At 41.4% G+C, this 19,038-nt stretch overlaps 1 protein-coding gene and 1 long non-coding RNA gene across 4 annotated transcripts in view; one reads left to right on the forward strand and one right to left on the reverse strand.

The window, feature by feature from the left end:
- Window positions 1-4,882, reverse strand: part of Pi4k2b (phosphatidylinositol 4-kinase type 2 beta) — a 26,919-nt gene extending 22,037 nt beyond the window's left edge. For 2 of the 3 annotated variants that reach the window (XM_039091939.2, XM_039091940.2), the window contains exon 1: window positions 4,489-4,882. In XM_039091939.2, coding sequence (XP_038947867.1) covers window positions 4,489-4,762 — 274 coding nt within the window. In that variant the 5' untranslated portion in view covers window positions 4,763-4,882. 3 annotated transcript variants of the gene reach the window in all.
- On the forward strand, window positions 4,171-18,422 carry LOC134481754 (uncharacterized). Its single transcript, XR_010057523.1, has 2 exons — window positions 4,171-4,266; window positions 18,097-18,422. It is a non-coding gene; the product is annotated as an uncharacterized LOC134481754 (long non-coding RNA).
- Window positions 18,423-19,038: the final 616 nt, after the last annotated feature.

Here is a 19,038-nt window from a genome sequence, read left to right on the forward strand (position 1 = left end):
AAGGTACTTTTATGTTAGATAGATAGATAGATAGATAGATAGATAGATAGATAGATAGATAGATAGATAGATAGCCGGCCCTAACTATCATGAGACAAAAGGCAGCTTCAACTATATTCAAATCAAAGCAATTAGTTTTCAGTAGCTAATTTTTCATTAGCTGTTTCCTTGGCATTTACATTCTACAAGTTCTTACATTCGGTGATTTAAATACACACTGGTAATGGGTTTAACTTGAACACTCACTGATATCACGCTGCTTTGTGCCTAATGTGCTATGGGTGATTTGGTTGGAAGACTTGTTGTTGGCACCTGGTTTGAGTTTCAGTAGTAGAAAACATAGTTAATTGCATTTTCTTTCTGTGAAGGGGTGTGAGAGGGACTGAACTTAAAGACCCTTGTAGCACTAAACTACACTCCAGCCCTGCTGACTTTGCTTTTTAGTTAAAATTATGTTCATACTTTAAAGGAACTGTTCTTTTGACTTGTGTACATGTCAGAAAATTCAATTTTTTTCTTTCTTCTTCAATAAAAGATTTTTAATTAAGTGTTTAACACCATTTCGGTTCTCAAAAGATATTTTCTAAGGAGAATCTCAATTTTATCTTTGCAGCATTATTTGTGTCACCTCTAAGAGGTGGTGGCCTTGTAGTCAAGTTCCAGCCTTATTCAGTTCCTGGCTTTTAAAGATGTCCATCCAGCTTACTCTCTGAATGGTCTTTAATGATTCCATAGAAAACTAAGCTTCCTTCCCACAACTCCCATTCACTGTTCACATTTAAAACTGTAACAAAATAACCTGAATTCTGGGAAAGCACAGAACTTTGTTCTGATTTCTGATGTATCACATGTACCTAGCACATAGATGGACCTCAAGAAAGCCATCTAAAAGGTTAATGAAGCATCCATTTGATTACACCAAAGGCTGTTATGGGTGCTCTGGAAAATACGGATTCTAAAAAGCTATCGTGTTACCTTTTATGGTTAGATGAATATAAGCAGGCTTGGTAACTTAACATACTTTCATTTAAATAAACCAACAAGAATTCATCCTCCCTCGAAGATTAGGACTATATTTTACCCATCTTTCCTACATCTTACTAGAGTTCTTTCTAGAAAAAGGGCTAATGAGTTTGGTGATTAAGCATGCCCCAAGGGTTTCGACTGATGCCACTCCCCTGGCCCTTTCATCTAAGACCCCAGCTCCAGGCTTCCCAGGAACCCTTAGCTTTCCCTGTCTAGTCACATGCACAGCTCATCAGAACTGTGTTAAGTGACCACTACTTCCTCTGGGATACAAAGCTATGTGGAGATACAGCAGTTAACCACCGGCCACCATTTGATACAGGTTACTTGCTGTGGGTTCCTCAAGACTTACATTCTACTGGTGGTCAGTAGATAATCAAATATTTGATGAATGATGTCCATTTATGTAATAAATCGGTAAGGATGGCTGAAAACTGTGTTTGTTTTGTAGAGAAGAGTCTCGCTGAATTAGGCTGGGCTGGCCTTGAACTCACTATATAGACCAGACTGGCCTTAACCCCAAGCCTGATCCTCCTTGCCTCAGCCTTCTACTCCTGCTAGAATTACAGGAGTGAGTCAGCATGCTCAGCTTGCAATAGCTGTATTCTGAACCTGGCAGGCTGAGCAGTCATTTTTAGTTCCATAATTGCTTACTTTCAAAGTTCAGGTATGGTGGACTGTCAAGACAAAGGAAACATGTATTGTTAAAGACCTGCCCTGAAATACTTAAGATTATTGCCTCTTGATCCCTGATCAGGCACCCCTACCACCAGTGATGAGATTCCTTCCACCCAATAGACTTCAGCAAGTTACGTTTTGCCTCTTTATTTGCATTTTAGATTTGTTTATTTTATGATGTGAATGTGTTGCCCATGGGTATGTATGCGCATCCTGTACATGCCTGGTGTCTATAGAGATAAAAAGACTGCATCAGATGCCAAGGAACTGGAGTCATAGGAAGCTGTGAACCACCATGTGAGTGACTCTGTTAACTGCTGAGTCATCTCTCTACCCCCTGCTTCTTTCTCAAACCCTTTATTTTAGTTTTATGGGTTTTTTTTTTTTGTTGTTTGTTTTGTTTTGTTTTGTTTTTGAGAGTTTTGCTATGCAACCCTAGCTAGCCTGGTACTCACTATGCTTAAATTCAAGGCTATCCTTCTGCTTCACCTACCTAAGTGTTGGGATTACAGGTATCACCTAACCAAGTTTGCTTTTTCATGGGGGAATCCAAAGTGGCACTTATTTCATAAGCTGGTTACCATCCGTTACAAGTGACGTGCAGAGAATTCTGCCCAGCACACACAGCTAGTATACCAGTATTAACTGTCATCTTTATTACAATCTCATTCACTGATTAGGATGACCGAATACTGACTTGATAACACCATAGTTTATGAGACTTTGCCAACGACATTGTTAATATAAAGACCACAGATACATGACATCCTCTATTGGCTCAAGAACATAAAGTTCTTGTTTGTATAAATAAAATAGTTAAGGGGTTGGGGATTTAGCTCAGCGGTAGAGCACTTGCCTAGCGAGCGCAAGGCCCTGGGTTCGGTCCCCAGCTCCGAAAAAAAAAAAAGAAAAAAAAGAAAAAAGAAAAAAAAAACAAAATAGTTAAGACACCAGAAATGTCAATATTAATCTAAAAGCCTATCTTAAAATTAAAGGTGTTCTCCTGACATCTGAATGGTAGGTAGATTAGTGGACAAAAGAGCTAATGGACACTTTTGATAAATAAAACAAAAACCTAGTTAATTATCCAATGATAAACCTTTTGCTAGTTTTTAATAGTTTCAAACTATTTTTAAAATCCTATTTAAAAATGTAAAATGAAGAATCAAGGGAAAAAAATCCTATTAAGAAGAACCTACATAATACCCCAAAGTAGTAGTTGTTCTATAACACAGACTCCTATAGTAAAACAGACAAGTTCAGGACCTGGAAGAGAAAAGAAGTGGCTTAGTCTTGACCACTTCCTGGATAAGTGACTTTGTGCAAACTACTTACTCCTCAAGTATAGGAGCCGCCAGTCATTACAGCTTTACTAATTTTCAGTTCTCACAAAGGGGGTCTGAGACAACTAACCTATTGTGCTGCTGTGAGGTCAAAGATCACCTTAACTAACTGCAAAATATGATACAGATAGCACCACCAAGAAGTTAAGAGTTCTGACAATCCATCTGCATTCCAACTACCACATTCTTATCCTTTTGACCTTTTTAGCCTTAATGTAAGTGTTGCCAGCAAATCAACAAAGGGAGAAAAACAAACCAACCAATTCAACCCAGTCCAACAGTAAAGGTTTTTCAAGACCTTGGGCTCTATTTAAATCTAACACACAAGGTTAACTCTGGGGCAAGTAGCAGCCACATGGATCTCAGCTACCTCACAGACTAGAATCTAACTCCTAGGTGGTCAAAGTGTCCACTGCAGCTGGTTGAACAGAGGTGCATTTGTGAAAGTGGGAAACTTCACATTCCCTTGCTCTATTCAGTGTTGTGTTGGAACTCGTCCATCAGCTAATGTCCGGGTAATGGTAGACGGGTACTTAATGTCAAGAGACTACTTCGAGGATTTGTGTTTGCATAAAAGTTGTTAGAACTCTTGATTTGTTCTGCCCAAATCATTTCAAGTCACATTAGCACACTGGTAGGTCAAATAAGACTTAACAACCTCTAGGAAATGAATTATTAATAACTACCTTCCCTGTGGCTTTTCCATAAAGGGTCATATAGAATGATCCTCTTGAAAAGTACATATGCCACTCCTTTGGGTCCATCCTGTTATTAACTAGTAGGAGTTTTTTTTAAAACAAAACAAACAAACAAAAAAGCCAGTCTAGACTCCAGATGGATCTCATACAAAAATACTCCATTTCAGCCAAATTCCACTCCACCGGTCTAAACTCACCACACAGACATCCGGGCCTACAATAGCATGCCTGAATTTTAGTTTAAACATTTCTTGTTAGCCTCTCTTTCAAAGGTCCACTTAAAATCAGCCCACACGATAACGAAAAGGTGTTTTTCTTTTTAAGCGCACAAATATACTTTTCAGAGAGCTGGCGGCAGGGTTTCACCCGCCTCTGCCCCCTCTGGCTAACGTCACAATAGCAACATTTAATAGAAAGTTTTGAAACTTGTCCCAGCGGCAAATGGTCGTTCTTTCCTCACATCTCTCAGCTCTCATCCGCCCCGTAAACTCATGACTCCGAGGAGAACTTTCTGGATCGTTGTGAGTTCTTAATTCAGAACTTAAGTCCAAACTTGAACAAACAACTTACGTCACAGTCCTGGGTGAAGTTTCCTTCAGTGTTTGGTTCCCAGTTGGACTGATTCTTTTGGGGAGCCTATAGAGTGAGATTTTAGGGGTCCCTGTAACTCCTGCCACAGGGGTAAAGGTGAGAGGAAACTGAGGCAGGGAGGGGCGGGCTACGCGCGCGTACACCGGTCGCACCTGAGACTGCGTTGCGGGTCCGGTCCAGCTCGGTGGACAAGCTCGCGGAGATCGACCGGTCCTCGGACACCACCGGCGGCTCTTCGGTGGCGGGCTCGCGAAGGACAGCCGCGCCCTGGTCCGCCTGCAGCCTTACGGCGCTCCCGGGCGCGCCCCTCCGCGGCTGGGCCCAAGCGACACGAGGCAGCAGCGGCTCCCGCTCCTCGTCCTCATCCTCCGAGGGGCGGGTGGCCTCGCAGGCCTCCGCCATGATGTCCCGGGGCGGCTCGGGCATTCAGAGCCGCCGGGCTCCGGACTGGGGCCCGAGCATCACGCCGAACCGCGGCGGACCGCTCCCACCGACGCCACCTCACCAGTCCACCAGCCCGCGCCCGCCCCGCCCAGCCGCCGGCCACGCCCCGCCCCTCGAGCCCCGGGACGCCTTCCTCACGCCTGCGCAGAAGGACTGGGGGTGGGGCAAGCGAGGGCCAGGCGGGGCGGGGCGGGGCAGGGCAGCACGGGCCACCTGTGTCTGGACTCCAGGATGTGTTGTTGCTTGCCACTGCTGTGGATCCAGCAAGAGAGCCTGGACCAGTACCGTTTCCGCGGAAGTGCTTCCCTTCCAACCTAATAGTCCTCCTTTACTACTATGTACACATACATTTATTTCACTAACTTCTCTCTAAAAGTTCGTGAAGACTGAGAACTATTACTATAGTCCATATGTTATACATACATACATATATATGATTGTTTGACTAACATCTTGGAATAGAAGTCCACAAGAGCAGGGAGCATCTCTTTAGACAAAAGTGGGGTTTTGTAACCATAATCTGTACATTATATACATTTATTTGATACTAACATCGAGAAGGAAGTTTTTGTTAGACATTCTTTTTTTTTTTTCTTTTTTTTTTTTTATTAACTTGAGTATTTCTTATATACATTTCGAGTGTTATTCCCTTTCCCGGTTTCCGGGCAAACATCCCCCTCCCCCTCTCCTTCCTTATGGGTGTTCCCCTCCCAACCCTCCCCCCATTGCCGCCCTCCCCCCATAGACTAGTTCACTGGGGGTTCAGTCTTAGCAGGACCCAGGGCTTCCCCTTCCACTGGTGCTCTTACTAGGATATTCATTGCTACCTATGGGGTCAGAGTCCAGGGTCAGTCCATTTGTTAGACATTCTTGATAATGGTAATTTATAGTTTTCTTTTGCCTTGACTGATGTAAACTAAGGCGTATCAACATTTAGAAGTCTTTCAAAGGCTGTATTTTGGCTATGTTAATTTCTTTTTCCTAATTCACTGACTTTTTTTTTTTTGCTTCCTACTCATTTTTTTTTTAACTTTTCTTTTTCTAGTTGTTTAGTAAAGATTAAAACATCGAGGAGGCTCCTACCCTTTAAATATAATGCTTTTAGAGCTATGAGTTGTCCTCAGAGATTTGCTTTAGCTGCAGTTCCACTGTTTTCGATGTAGTGTGCTTCACTTTTGACTCAGCTGAAAATAGTTTCTAATTACTCTTTGAGCTACTACTTTGAAATATATTTTCAAACCTTTAAGCTCTTTCCTGAATTGTTATTTCTAGCTTAAATATTGTGCTGGTTAGTTTTTGTCAAAAACAAAATAGACTCTCTTGGGGAGAAGGACACTCAATTGAAGAATTGGCTACATCAAAGTCGTTTGTGGGGAATTTCTTGATTAATGATTGATATGAAAGAGCCCAACCCACTGTGAGGGATGCCATTCACTGAACAGGTGATCCTGGGTTGTATAAGAAAGCAGAACAATCCACAGAGAGCACACCAGTAAGCAGTGTTCCTCCAAGGCGGTTGAGTGGTTTTTATCTCCCAGTTGATTCTATAAATAATAAGTATTGACAGTGTTGTGTAGGTTAACCATTTGACTACAGACTTTTTCATCTAGTACTCAGAGGAGGTTATTACAATCTTTATTACTGTGGATTTGTACTTTTTGCTTGATTGGCTTTTATGACTTCCTAATAATTTCACTTTTTTAATTAAAAGTATGCGAAGGTCAGAGGACAACTTAGAAAAGTTACTGTTTTCTTTCTAGCCTATAAGTCCTGCAGAATAAAACACAAGATCAGTAGCAAGGTCTGCACCAGTCCTGATTTGACCTTCTTACTGATTGTGACTATTTTTCTTATCTCTGGTTATTCTCTGGCTTTGAAGTCTGTATGGTCTGATAGTAGTATAACTGCTCTATCTTTCTTAGACTTGTTTGTCCTTGGTAAATATTTTCCACTCTTCATTCTGTTAATGTCTTCATATTTAATTCTTCTATGCCTCATATATAGTTTACAGTTTAGAGTTTTTAAATCTAGTTTGGTAGTCTTTATACTTCAATTAGAATTTACATATAATGTAATGATAACATGAATGGATTTAAATCTACCATTTTGACGTTTTTATCTTGTTTGTTTCAACCTTTCTGGTGGTGATGGGGTTGTTTGCTTGGTTTTTTTTTTCTTCTTTGGTGTTAATCTAGTATTTTTTGACTCTAGCCTCCCCACTGATTTTCTGCTAATAAATACTTCTTTTATATAAAATTTTAATGGTTGCTCTGGGGCTTATGGTATACAACTTTAAATTATTCTAATGTATTAAGAGGTTATATTATACTAATTGTCATAAAATACAAGAACCCTGCAAAACTGTAGCTCATTTATCTGCCTTTAATGTTTTTATTGCCATGTAAAATAGACCCGCACACATTAAATGCAACGTAAATTTTTGGCTTTAAACAGTCGTGTATTTTAAGCAAATTAATAATTTCTAGTGTTTTATATTTACTATTTCTAGTGTTCTTCATTCCTTCTTAATATTGAAAATATTGAATTTTTTAGTGTGACAAAGACTAAGTCGACTTTTTAAAGCAAACATGACATAACAATGTGGCACTATTTCCATAATCGATGCCCACAAAATGGCATCAGGACAAAAAAATCTAATCAAATCTTAAAAAGAAACTGGCTATAAAATAGAGAGTTTTTATAATTTGTAAATTTGAATTGCATACTTGAATTTACGTCATATGCTCCTTCTTTTACCTGTGAAGATTCTTCCTAAAGTCAGCATTACACTATGCTGTAATTACTAAGCTACTATTCGATTCCTTCTTGTGGGTCTGATTTTTTACCTAGTACCATTTCTCTCCTGAGTGAAGAACTTAACACGATTAGTTATAACGCAGATCTGGGGATGATGTCTATGGTCTTATTTATTTGGGGTGATTTATTTTCCTGTAGATAGTGGATTGCCAGTTGCTCACCTTTCTTACCACCGTGACCAAAACACCGGACAGAGACAACCTAAGAGAGGAGAGGATCATTTTAAATTATGATTTCAGAAGTTTCAAGCCATCAAAGTAGGAAAAGGTCTTACAGGAGGTTCATGAGGCAGAGACCCCCCCATTAGGGGAGACACAGGGAGCAAAAGCCATGTCCCATATCAAAAGCACTATCACCACCAGGCCCAACCTCCTGATGGCTATACCACCTCTCAAATCAGTGCCAGCAGCTTGGGAACAAAACGTGAGCTGCGGAGGGCATTCTAGATGCCAACCACAACAGCTAACATTAAGGCCTTCATCCAAGTTCAGTTCTAAAAATATCTTCTGTGGCCTTCATTATCTCTGAGTACAGCTACCTGTCCTATTTGTACTGTGACGTTAAGTATTTTTCTGGCTGACGTTAAGATTTCATCTTTGTCTTTGGTTTTAAATAACTACACCATAGTGTGGTTTCTGTTTAGAGATATCCTGTTTGGATTTTGCTAAGGTTTTTTTGTGAGCCACTGTGTGGGTGCTGGGAATCAAACCCAGGTCCTTTGTAAGAGCAGCTAGTACTCTTAAACCACCATGCCATCTCTCCAGTCCTGGCTGAGATTTTTTTTAAGCTGTAGATTTATGTTGTAAAATAATTGGGGGGGTGATCTTCAAATGTTTTTTCCATATCATTTTCTCTTTTCTTTCTAAAATACCAACTGCATGTTAGACTTCTTGATATTGCCCCTCAAGGCTCTGCCTACCTGTTTCCTTTTAAGCTTGTTTTTTGAAAAACCACTTTTGTTTATGATGGAAACTTTTCTTAATTTGTTTCACTGAGCTTTTAGCTATCTAATAAAATAACTTTTCAACTCACTCGGTAAATTTTTAAAAAATTTACCTTAATTGTTGAGGTTTGAACTTTTGCTACAAATTTTAATGCTTAATACTGCCCCTCCCCACAAGGCCTGGTTGCTCCCAGGAACAGGAAAATCTGCATGTATAATGTGACCTTGCTCCTTAATTTAAAACTATTAGTTAAGCAAAGATGCCTACAGTTCACTGCTGGGGAAAATCGAGATAGGCAGGGCTTGGGGTTCCTGGGCTGGGGGTCTGAGGAGAGAGGAGAAAACCACCCTGGAGTGAGTCATAAAAGTGTGGCCATGAGAGTGAGCCATTTAAAGTTAAGAGCTGCCCAGATGGAACATGGGAAATTATAAAATGGGGCTATCAACAGGGAAATAGAGTCTTGTAACATGGAAGGTAGATCTCCCCAGCTCTAATGTTGATTATTGTAAATATAAAAGTTGTATGTATATAAAATGTGGGGTCAAAGCCCCCAATTGAAATTAAATATTTCCACAACTTTAGTTCTAGAGTTTCCATGCATTTCTCTGCTGAGAGTCCCAAATATCATTAATTTATCACAACCATGTTTTTTCTTCAGTTCTTGAAAACATATAATGACTTTCTAAATGAAACTGGGCCAGTTGAAGTCAGTTTCTACTCCTTATTGACTACAAGCCAAAATTTTATATTTTATGTTCATATATATGTGTGTATGTGTGTGTCTGTGTGTTTATGTATGTATGTGCACACACACACACACACACACACACACACACACACACACACACACATATTCCAGTGGGTGATATGCTCTAAATTCTGTCATCTCCCTTAATGAGTGTTTTTCTCGTAAGTAATTGACTTGTCTGCAGTCAGACTTCTGACAATGTCTCTGAACAATGCAGCTGCTGTTTTCTTGGACTCCTTGCATAGTCTCCCCTATGCAGCAAGGATTTGAGTAGAGAACACGTGGAGATTCAGAAGTTCTGTACCTCAGCGAGTGCTTTTCAGAACTCCCCCCCACCCCCCACCCTGGGGTTTCCAGTTACTTTGAGACCGCTCCTTAACCCAGTAAAACGGAAGCTTTTTGACTGAGTGCCAGCTGCCTTGCACAGTACATAGTAGGAAGTGCCCTCAAGCAAAATGTTTGAACATAAATCTCACTCATTATGTTAACATCCTTTGAAAAGTAGCCATCCCTCCAGTTTCTGCCTGCCTGCTTCTGGCTGGCTGCCTGCATCTTCAAATAATTGCTTTTAGATTTTTATCCAAAGTTTATAATTTTGATCCATAAGAGGGTTAGTCTGATATCATCTCCTATGACATATTTTGTTACAAATGCATCTTTTAGTGAAATGAATAGTGTCACAGTTTTCTCAGCTCATGGTTAGTAAAGAAATGTCGCCTCTCATATGAGACAAGATTCAGTATCAGTTTTGCTCATCTTTTTTTTTTTAGAGATTTATACACTGAGGAAAAGCCTTTCCAAGTAAATAGGTGAATTATGGAAAATAGTTTTACTAGCAAAATCATGGCAATCAGCTCAGTGGTGGTGCCGAATGCCTTTGGTCTCAGCATTTGGGAGGCAGAGGCAGAAGCTTGAGTTTGACGCTAGCCTGGTCTACAGAGTGAGATCAAGGACAGCCAGGGCTACATAGAGCAACTTGTCTCAAAGAAAACAAAACCCAAAACTCAAACAAATAAACAAATGGTTAATGACAGCAATTTTTATAAAAACTCTAAGATTTCTACTAAAAATTATAGTGATTTGTTATGAAAAAGGTTTATGATTTATCATCAGGTACTTCACTCATATCTGGTTTCATTTATTTACTTGGTTAATTTGTGGGATGCATCCTGAGGGGCTTATAAACCACTTTTCGAGCAACAAAACTTATCAAGTTATTAATGATTATGCTATAACTTTTTTCAAGAGATCTTATTTTTTAACTCGGTTGAGAAGATAGAAATTTTAATATTCATGTCAGAATCATGCTCATTCAATGTTTTTTTTTTTTTTTTTTGGTTCTTTTTTTCGGAGCTGGGGACCGAACCCAGGGCCTTGCCCTTCCTAGGCAAGCGCTCTACCACTGAGCTAAATCCCCAACCCCCAATGTTTTCTTTTAACATGTATTTTTGTATGTGGTGTTTTGCCTGCCTGCCTACCTGTATGTCTGTGTACCACATGTGTCCCTGGGCACCAAAAATGGGGACTAGGGTTCCAGTCAGTTGTGTGCTTCCATGACCGTGGGTCCTGGAAACCAAGCCCAGGTCCTCTGGAAGAGCAGCCAGTTCTTTTAACTGCTGAGCCCTCCTCCAACCCCTCATTCAATAATATACTTTTTGCAGAAGTGCTTTTACATTATAATGAGTTTTACACACATTTTTGTTAAAACCTTTGGAATTGGAGATTTGTCTCATTCCCTGTAAGTAAAGTATCTAACTTGTGAGTAAATTAGCAGTGCCAATCTGTGGTGTCAAACCAGTCAGCCAGGACAGACTTGCTTTCTGCTCTGTAAACATATTAAGATATCCCAGTGTCAGGCTCAGGATATATCCTGGTGACTGGGCACTTGCTTAGGTTTTACGAGAATCCAAGCTTAATCTCTAGCAACATACACACATACAACACCGACTTACACATGCACAAGAGCCCCACACATACCTACACACAGACACACATGCACACGTCTGTCTATTCCACTGTGCCAACATCTCATGCTTGAACTTGACAGATTCTAATCCTTGAGTAATTCACACTGACATTTTCACTGCTTTGGTCCCACAGAATACCACCTAGAAAGGAATGGACTCTTTATCATAGGCACTTTTAGGGGTGGCCCAACCTTTAAATGAGCTCATCCACTCCTTCTAAAACCTCATTATATATATATGTGTGTGTGTGTGTGTGTGTGTGTGTGTGTGTGTGTGTGTGTGTGTGCATATATATGTGTATGTATATATATGCATATATATGTATGTATATATATATGTCATATATAATGTGTATCAGTTACATTTGCATGGCTATAGCCAAAATACCAGACAAAATACCAGACAGAAACCACCTAAGAAGCAGCAACAACAAAAATTGGGGGCTCATAGTTTCAGAGGAACATTAACAACAGAAATTTCAGTTCATGATTGCTTTGTCCCATGAGCTCGAGCAGAGCATGAGGGTGGCCAGGCCGCAGGACAGAGGAGAGCTGCTCACATAAGCAGCAGGGTAGGGAATAGTGAACCACACGGACAGCCAGGGTAATGTACTCCTCGAAGACCTTCCCCCTCCTCCATTTACCCACTTCTTCCAATTAGGCCACACTAAGTCTCCAGAACTTTCCAAAATAATGCTACCATCTGGGGGAGCCAAGTGTCTAAAGCATAAGCTGGTTTTAGATTAAAACACCATAGCACAGAAGTCAGCTGCTTTAAACATGGCAGTGTCCAAAAGGAGAAAGGGAAAAGTTAGAATCCATTCACATTGGAAGGTGGCTTAAGGTAATATAGGGCGCAGATGAAGAGCAGGTGAGGAGTTGGAGACAAGACATTCAGGACTTGAAGTCTCCAACTAGCATTAGAGGGGTTCTGTTGAAGAGTCAGAGGATCTATTACTTTCCTTTTTCTTTTTTTAAAAAAAGATTTATTTATGTTTATGAGTGCATAGTAGCAGTCTTCAGACACACCAGAAGAAGGCATTGGATGCCGTTACAGATGGTTGTGGAATTGAACTCAGGACCTCTGGAAGAGCAGCCAGTGCTCTTAACCACTGAGCCATCTCTCCGGCCTCTGTTACATCCCTTAATGGGCCAGAGTTGTTGAAATAGGAAAAGAATGACAATGGAATGATAAAGCTAATGACACAGAGATGGAGAACAGGGCATTTCTTTTCTCAGCAAGTGATTCACATTTAAAATGTACAATATTTTAATCAGAGAAGCACAAATTTCAGATGTAAAGATAGTTTATACCTGAAGTTTTTAACAAAACTGGGTAGCAATCTATGTACTTCAAAATCTCACTGAAAGTGGGTTAAGCTCTTCCAGATACTTGCTCTCTAGACTTCCACTGTTATTTTCTGGGAATGACATTTAAAACTAGGTGAATGTGTTCTGATGGGAAAGGAGATTTGAGGACTAGAAGGGATGAGCAGTGTCCATAATTAGGCATCTGGAGAGCATCTGCTGTCTACCTGGCCCATGCTTGATTCATGTCCCATGTCTTCACCCCAGCCCTGAAGGTTTTCATCATCTTAGCCTTATAGATATGAAGATCCCGACATTCCAGAAGCTAAATAACTCATCCATCTTTCTGGAACGGATGAGAAGAGTTGGCATTTGAACAGTTTTCTTGGCCTCCAGAGCCCATGTTACATGGTTGCTTTCTCTCACCTGAGATAACAAAGTTGCATTGGTGTACTGTTTAGTTTGTAGCTTGACACAAACTAGAGTCCTCTGGAAAGAGAGACCCTTACTTGTCTTCTGATTGGCCTGTGTGGCATGTCTGAGGATTGAGGATTGATGTGGGAGGGCCCAGCCCACTGTGAATATCACCTCAACATCTCAGCTAGGGGCCTGCAGAACCCAGACAGATAGACCTGGGCTGTATAAGAACCAAGCCGAGCATTCCTCTACTTCGGTTCCTCCTCTTGCAATGATAAACCGTGACCAGAAAGTATAAGCCAATTAAACACCTCTGTGCTGGTTCTGGTCAGAGGGTTTATCACAGCAATAGGAAACAATCTGGAACCCGAGGGTAAGTACGGGGCCTGCATTTCTTGGATAACTTTTCTCCACTTGAAGTTGAGGAGACAGGAAGAGGAGTGGGTCTAGGAAGAATTAGGGAGTGAAGAATAACTATAATCAAAATATATTGTATGCACGTATACAATTCTCTGAGAATAATACAATTATTTAAAAATAATTTTATAGGGCCTGGAGAGATGGCTCAGTAGTTAAGAGCACTGGCTACTCTTTCAGAGGCAATGGGTTTGATTCACAGGATCCACATGGTAGTTCATAGCCATCCTTGACACACCAGTTCCAGGGGGACACACAGGTGGGCGAAACACTCACACATAATATAAAATGAATAAATCTAATCAATATTGTTTAAAATGGTAAGTTCATAACCTTGTTTAAGAGAAAATTCCTCACTGGCATGCCCACAAGCCAACCTATGCTAGACAAGTCTACATTAAGACCCCCTTCCCAGACGGTTCTAGATTGTGTCAAGTGAACAGTCAGAAGTCAGCGTCACAGTGACAGCATGCTAAGAGGGAGGAGCTGTGCTGCACTGAACTAACTGTGCCATCAGCTAATGCTGTGTGCCAGGCACAGTTCTGATCCGACTTGGTCATGAGTTGGGGAAACATGAGGCATGTAGGATAATGTTATTAAGTAGCAAGGCGGGTCCAGGATAAGGGGAAGCCTATCATTGGATGAGAAGGAAGGGTAGGTGGGGAAAAGTCTAGGAAGGAGAGAGGAGTGGGAGGGAAAGAAAAAAGATGGAGACAGAGGAGGAGGATGCTGATTGAGGTGGTCTAGGTCAATTTTATCTTGTCTAGGTGGGCAGTTTCGATCTTTATTAGTCGGCAGTGATGTATGTATTCGGTGGATGTATTGTAGATTGAGAATTGAACATATAAATCTAATTGTTAAACTAGAAGTTTCTAGAGCTTTGATTTTGCCGAGAGACAGCCTGGAGAGGGCGGCTATAGAATGCCTGGGGCTAGCGTGGTGGTGTGGTGCCTCACTAGCACAGCCCTCGGAACTCGATGTGTGTGTCAGGCGTGGCAACAGCCCGCCAAGGGGACTGTGTGAAAATGAAAAACACTAGAATGAGAACTTGTGGGAACTGGTTCTGCGGCTTTTTTATTTTTTACTGCAATTAAGGCAGTGGTTTACAGTTTGAAGTTCACTCACTAGTGGCAATTGTAAAGTTGAGAGGTTGCTTGCCATGCTATGTGACTGATCTAGAGTAGTAAGAGTTCTGAAAACACACACACACACACACACACACACCTGATTCAAATGTAATGGCACTTGTAGTCTATTCTATTTACAATACATCTATCACACTGTGCGTGAGTGTGTGTGTGTGTGTGTGTGTGTGTGTGTGTGTGTGTACGCGTGCGCCACTGCAAGTGTGTAGAGGTAAGAGGATTGCCTGTGGGAATTGGCTTCCTCCTTCCACCCTGTGAGTCTCGGGAGATTGAACTCAAGTCTCCAAGCTTGGTGGCAAGCTCCTCTACCCTTCTTGGCCATTTTGAAGGGCTATTTGCAATATTTTTGAGAAAAGGTTCTTCTTGGAGTTGCTTCTTTGCTAAGCCTCCTCAAGGTGGCCACAATTTAAAGGTACAGCCTTAGTCCAAGGAAGTTGTACCAATTGGAAGATATCAGTTCTGACTCTGGAGCATGTGCGAATCATAGTTCCTGGTCCCTGAGTTTGACTTTGGGATTCCAATGTATTATAACAATTTTTGAAAGCCCTCACGTGAAGACGCTATTTTTAACTTCTAATCTCAGAGTTGGGATTGTTGGGCAATAAATGAGATGCAAAGGAACATCAGAAGCACAGCCACAGCCCTTCCTGCTTGAAAAGAAAATTGCAAATGTCGTTAGGCTATTAAGTAATTGTCAGTGTGTACTTGACTTTGCTAATGATTTAGTCTACACATCCTTCCATTACTCTGTCCGCCACCTCATTAGTTCTACTTCTGAAGTGGCTCTTAAATCATCCACTTCTCTTCCTTGTACCACTCCCACCAGCATCTACACCATCATGTTCCCTAAAAACCATTCGTTGTCATTATAAAAGTACTTAACAGCCATTCCCTCTCCCCTTCGTGTGTGTGTGTGTGTGTGTGTGTGTGTGTGTGTGTGTGTGTGTGTGTGTGTGTGTGTGTGTTATGGGGTTGGGGGAGACTCCTGTAGCTAAATTGGCCTTGAACGTCTGATCTTTCGGCTTTCACCTCCCAAGTGCTAGGATCGTATAATGAGCCACCATGCCCGGGGCCCCTTTATCGTGTGAAGAAAGTACTTAAGCCTCAACCATCCCACTCTTCATGTGAGTTTCGTAGCTTCAGTAGCTCCTATGCATATGTGCATGTTGACACACTTTTGTGCCTTTCAGCAGACTTTGTTTTCCAAATTCTCAGGAGTCTGAACTTCCTGCACTTATGTAGACATGGCCTTTGCCCCTCACTGGTGCAGCCAGTCCCTCAGGCCTCTTCATCTGAGGACTTGGATTACTTCTGCACCTAGACTGCATCAGTCAAAGTCTCCAGAGAAACAGAACAGTAAGATAAGAGTCATTTTTAAAACTTGGCTATTGTGGTGGAGCCTGGAAAGTTTGGAGTTCTAGGAGAGGCCTGTAGGATGGACATTCAAGAAGGAGGAGACACCTCATCAGGAGACGTTTCCTTGTGAAGTCTCGATTGCTCTTAACTTTTCAACTAATGGCACGAGGCCCATTTACCTTGTTGAGAGCAATGTCCGTTACTTAAAGTTAACTGATTGCAGATGGTAACCATATGTACACAGTAGCTTCACAGTAACAACTGTATTGTCCTTTTATCAATGTGACTACTGCAGCCAACTAACCTGAGGTATATAAACTAACCGTTACATGGACCACCTTTCTCGTCCCTTCTTCAGCTAGAACATGCCTACTCTCAATATGATTGAACAAGCTTATTCAGTCAGGTCTCAGTATCCCCCAAGAGACTTTAGTGAGGCTATTTTTTCTGTTCGTTGACAATGATTGTCAATGAACACATAGACTAGAATGTGTTTTCTGCAGAGAGACCATAGAGGAGCATTGTTTTCTTTTTTTCTTTCTTTCTTTTTGTTGTTTGTTTGTTGTTTTGTTCCTGAGTGTAAGTTAGATAATATCATTGGCCTATCCAGTCCATTAGAAAAAGATAGCTAGAGTTTTGGGGGAATAGTCATTCTTAGGCTGTGTTCCATTTCTGTAATGGAGCACCATAGACTGATTAATGCATGAAGAATAGGGGCTTGTCTTACTTATGGTTCTAGACATTGGGAAGTCAAAGAACATGTGGGGATGGCTTTCTTGCTGTGTCATAGCATGGTAGAGGACATGAGCTGTGACAGAACAAGTTAGAGTCTCTCTCTCCTCTGATCAAGCCACTAATATGTCATAGGACCTTCTTTGTCATGACCTCATCTAATCCTATTTACCAAGAACCCCAAATCTGTGTGCCATTAACATGAAGTGAGGGATTACATTTCTAACACATGAATCTTGGAAGATACATTTAACCCACAGTGATGATGTCCAAAGCAATGTCTCAGGCAGACATAGTGATATTTTTAAAGAAATCTCTTATTCTGCCTTTGGTAGTTCCCTAGTTTACTCTTCATGTTAAAGGGTTTGGGGTAAGCCATGCTTGAGTGGGATGAAGAAAACAGAAAATTGAAATAACACCAGGATTGCAGTCTACTCTGACATGGACACTGACGAGCAAGTGAACAAGACGCTCGCTCTCAAGTGTGTGCTATGAAAGCAGACAACTAGGTTTTTCTTTCTCTCCTTGTTCTTAAAAGGAGTTTAATCTAATCTCACAGAATAGAAGAAAATAACTCAATGTTCTGAAAATAAATTTCCCCAAGGAGGCCATTAAGGCGGCCCCTTTGTTTCCTGTCATACTCTGAATCAGTTACAAGGACAAACTCTATTTGTTTGGGTACATTAATTTTGCTCAATGGCCTTTCTATAAAATGAGCATCAAATTGATGGGACTGGACCTCAGTAAAGAAGAAGTTCCAATTTTCTCTGGATGGATTGTTCTGGACGTGCAGTGGAAAATTATTATTAATGGTGATTCACGTTCACTACCCAGTGAGCATGAGAGAAAGATGGAGCTCAGAAATGCATCTGTGTCGTAGTCAGCACGGAGCACCATGGACGAATTAGAACAACACCCGGATCTTTGACTCCTGCTCTAGGAGTTCCCTTGGGCCTTATTTGGTGACTTGTATCTAGTTTTTCTCAGACTGTATTGGGTTAGAGACTTCAGAGGAAACAAGATTTTCATTATGAGCACGTCAAGAGTTGTGTTCATGCGAGTCTTGTGTTTATGAGCTAGCTGGCTAGATGCATCTTGGTATTTATTTCAGCCCTTCCTTTGGACACATAGTGAGCAGTTCCACATATCCCTCACCTAGTAGAGCTTATAGTGAGTGCTGGAGAATCTGGCCACTCCCAGCTCTTGATACATACTGAGATTTAGAAGGGCAAACAAAACAGATCTATGTATGGGAGTCTCTTCAGGATAAAAGGTTGAGCAGAGTATACAGGAAGACGTAATGATGAAGGAAACAAGTTGTAAAATGACTTCATCTTCCTGTGGCTCATGGCAGGACCCTACCCTGCTCTGATTGGACAGGGGGCTCCAGGGCTGCCTCCATCAGCAGTTCTCATAGGTGAAACGGCCTTAGCACTGAGTTCATTTGTGTGTTTCTTGTCCCTTAGTTCTCTTTCTTCCTCTTCGGTGGAAACAAGACCAACCAATGAAACTAAAACAAGGCTGCCTACTAACTGCTGCTAAGCAAGGGGGTGTGACACTGTCACTTGATGGAGACTGGGTGGCACGCTAGGCCTAGAAAACTTTATCGTGTCAGAAGGAGACAGAGGAAGCCGGACTGGAAGGTGCTGGCCAGTGGAAGCTGGAGGTGGCTGACTTCAGGCAGGACATCCTGTGTAATTGGTTGTGGGAACATCACTGGTTTTCTCTTGATTGGGGACAAAAATCAGGGTGGATATCTGTTATTAATAAAATCATGGCTGTTTATTTGAAATGGTTGTTTGACTCTGAAGGGTATTTGCTAGAAATAATGGGCTGTTTTCTGAGGGCTGTGGGCCAGAGTTTATTGTTTCCTGTGGTCAGTCATCGTATTATTGCATAGTGTCTCACTTGTTTTCCCTAGGTGGTCTTAATGTGTTTGTTTTGAAGTCCTCCATTTTATACATGTCCACTAACAGCCATTAGCTCTGCAATGTTCATGGTACATCGTCATGAACTTTTCATCCCAAACTATGGCATATACATTAATAAAACATTGAGGCTTTGGGTGTACAAGTGCGATATACAAGCATATATGCATGTTCATATATGTGTGGGTGCATACATGTATGTGTGTGCATGCACTCATATGAAGGCCCATTTCTTCCCCCATCATTCTCTACCTTATACATCAAGGCAGAATCATCTCTTGGTGAACCCAGAGCTCACCAGTTTGGCTAATCTGCCTAACCAGCTTGCCCCATAGTGATGCCTTTTCTCTAACTCTCCCACACTGGGCAATTACATGGGTGTTGGAGATCTGAACTCTGGTCTTCTCATTTGTAGAGCAAGCTTATGAAGCCATCTCCCCAGCCATTGTTATATAGAATGTGTACGTCAGAGGGTGCAGA

This window comes from Rattus norvegicus, chromosome 14, assembly GCF_036323735.1.
Source record: "Rattus norvegicus strain BN/NHsdMcwi chromosome 14, GRCr8, whole genome shotgun sequence".
NCBI classification, from domain to species: domain Eukaryota; kingdom Metazoa; phylum Chordata; class Mammalia; order Rodentia; family Muridae; genus Rattus; species Rattus norvegicus.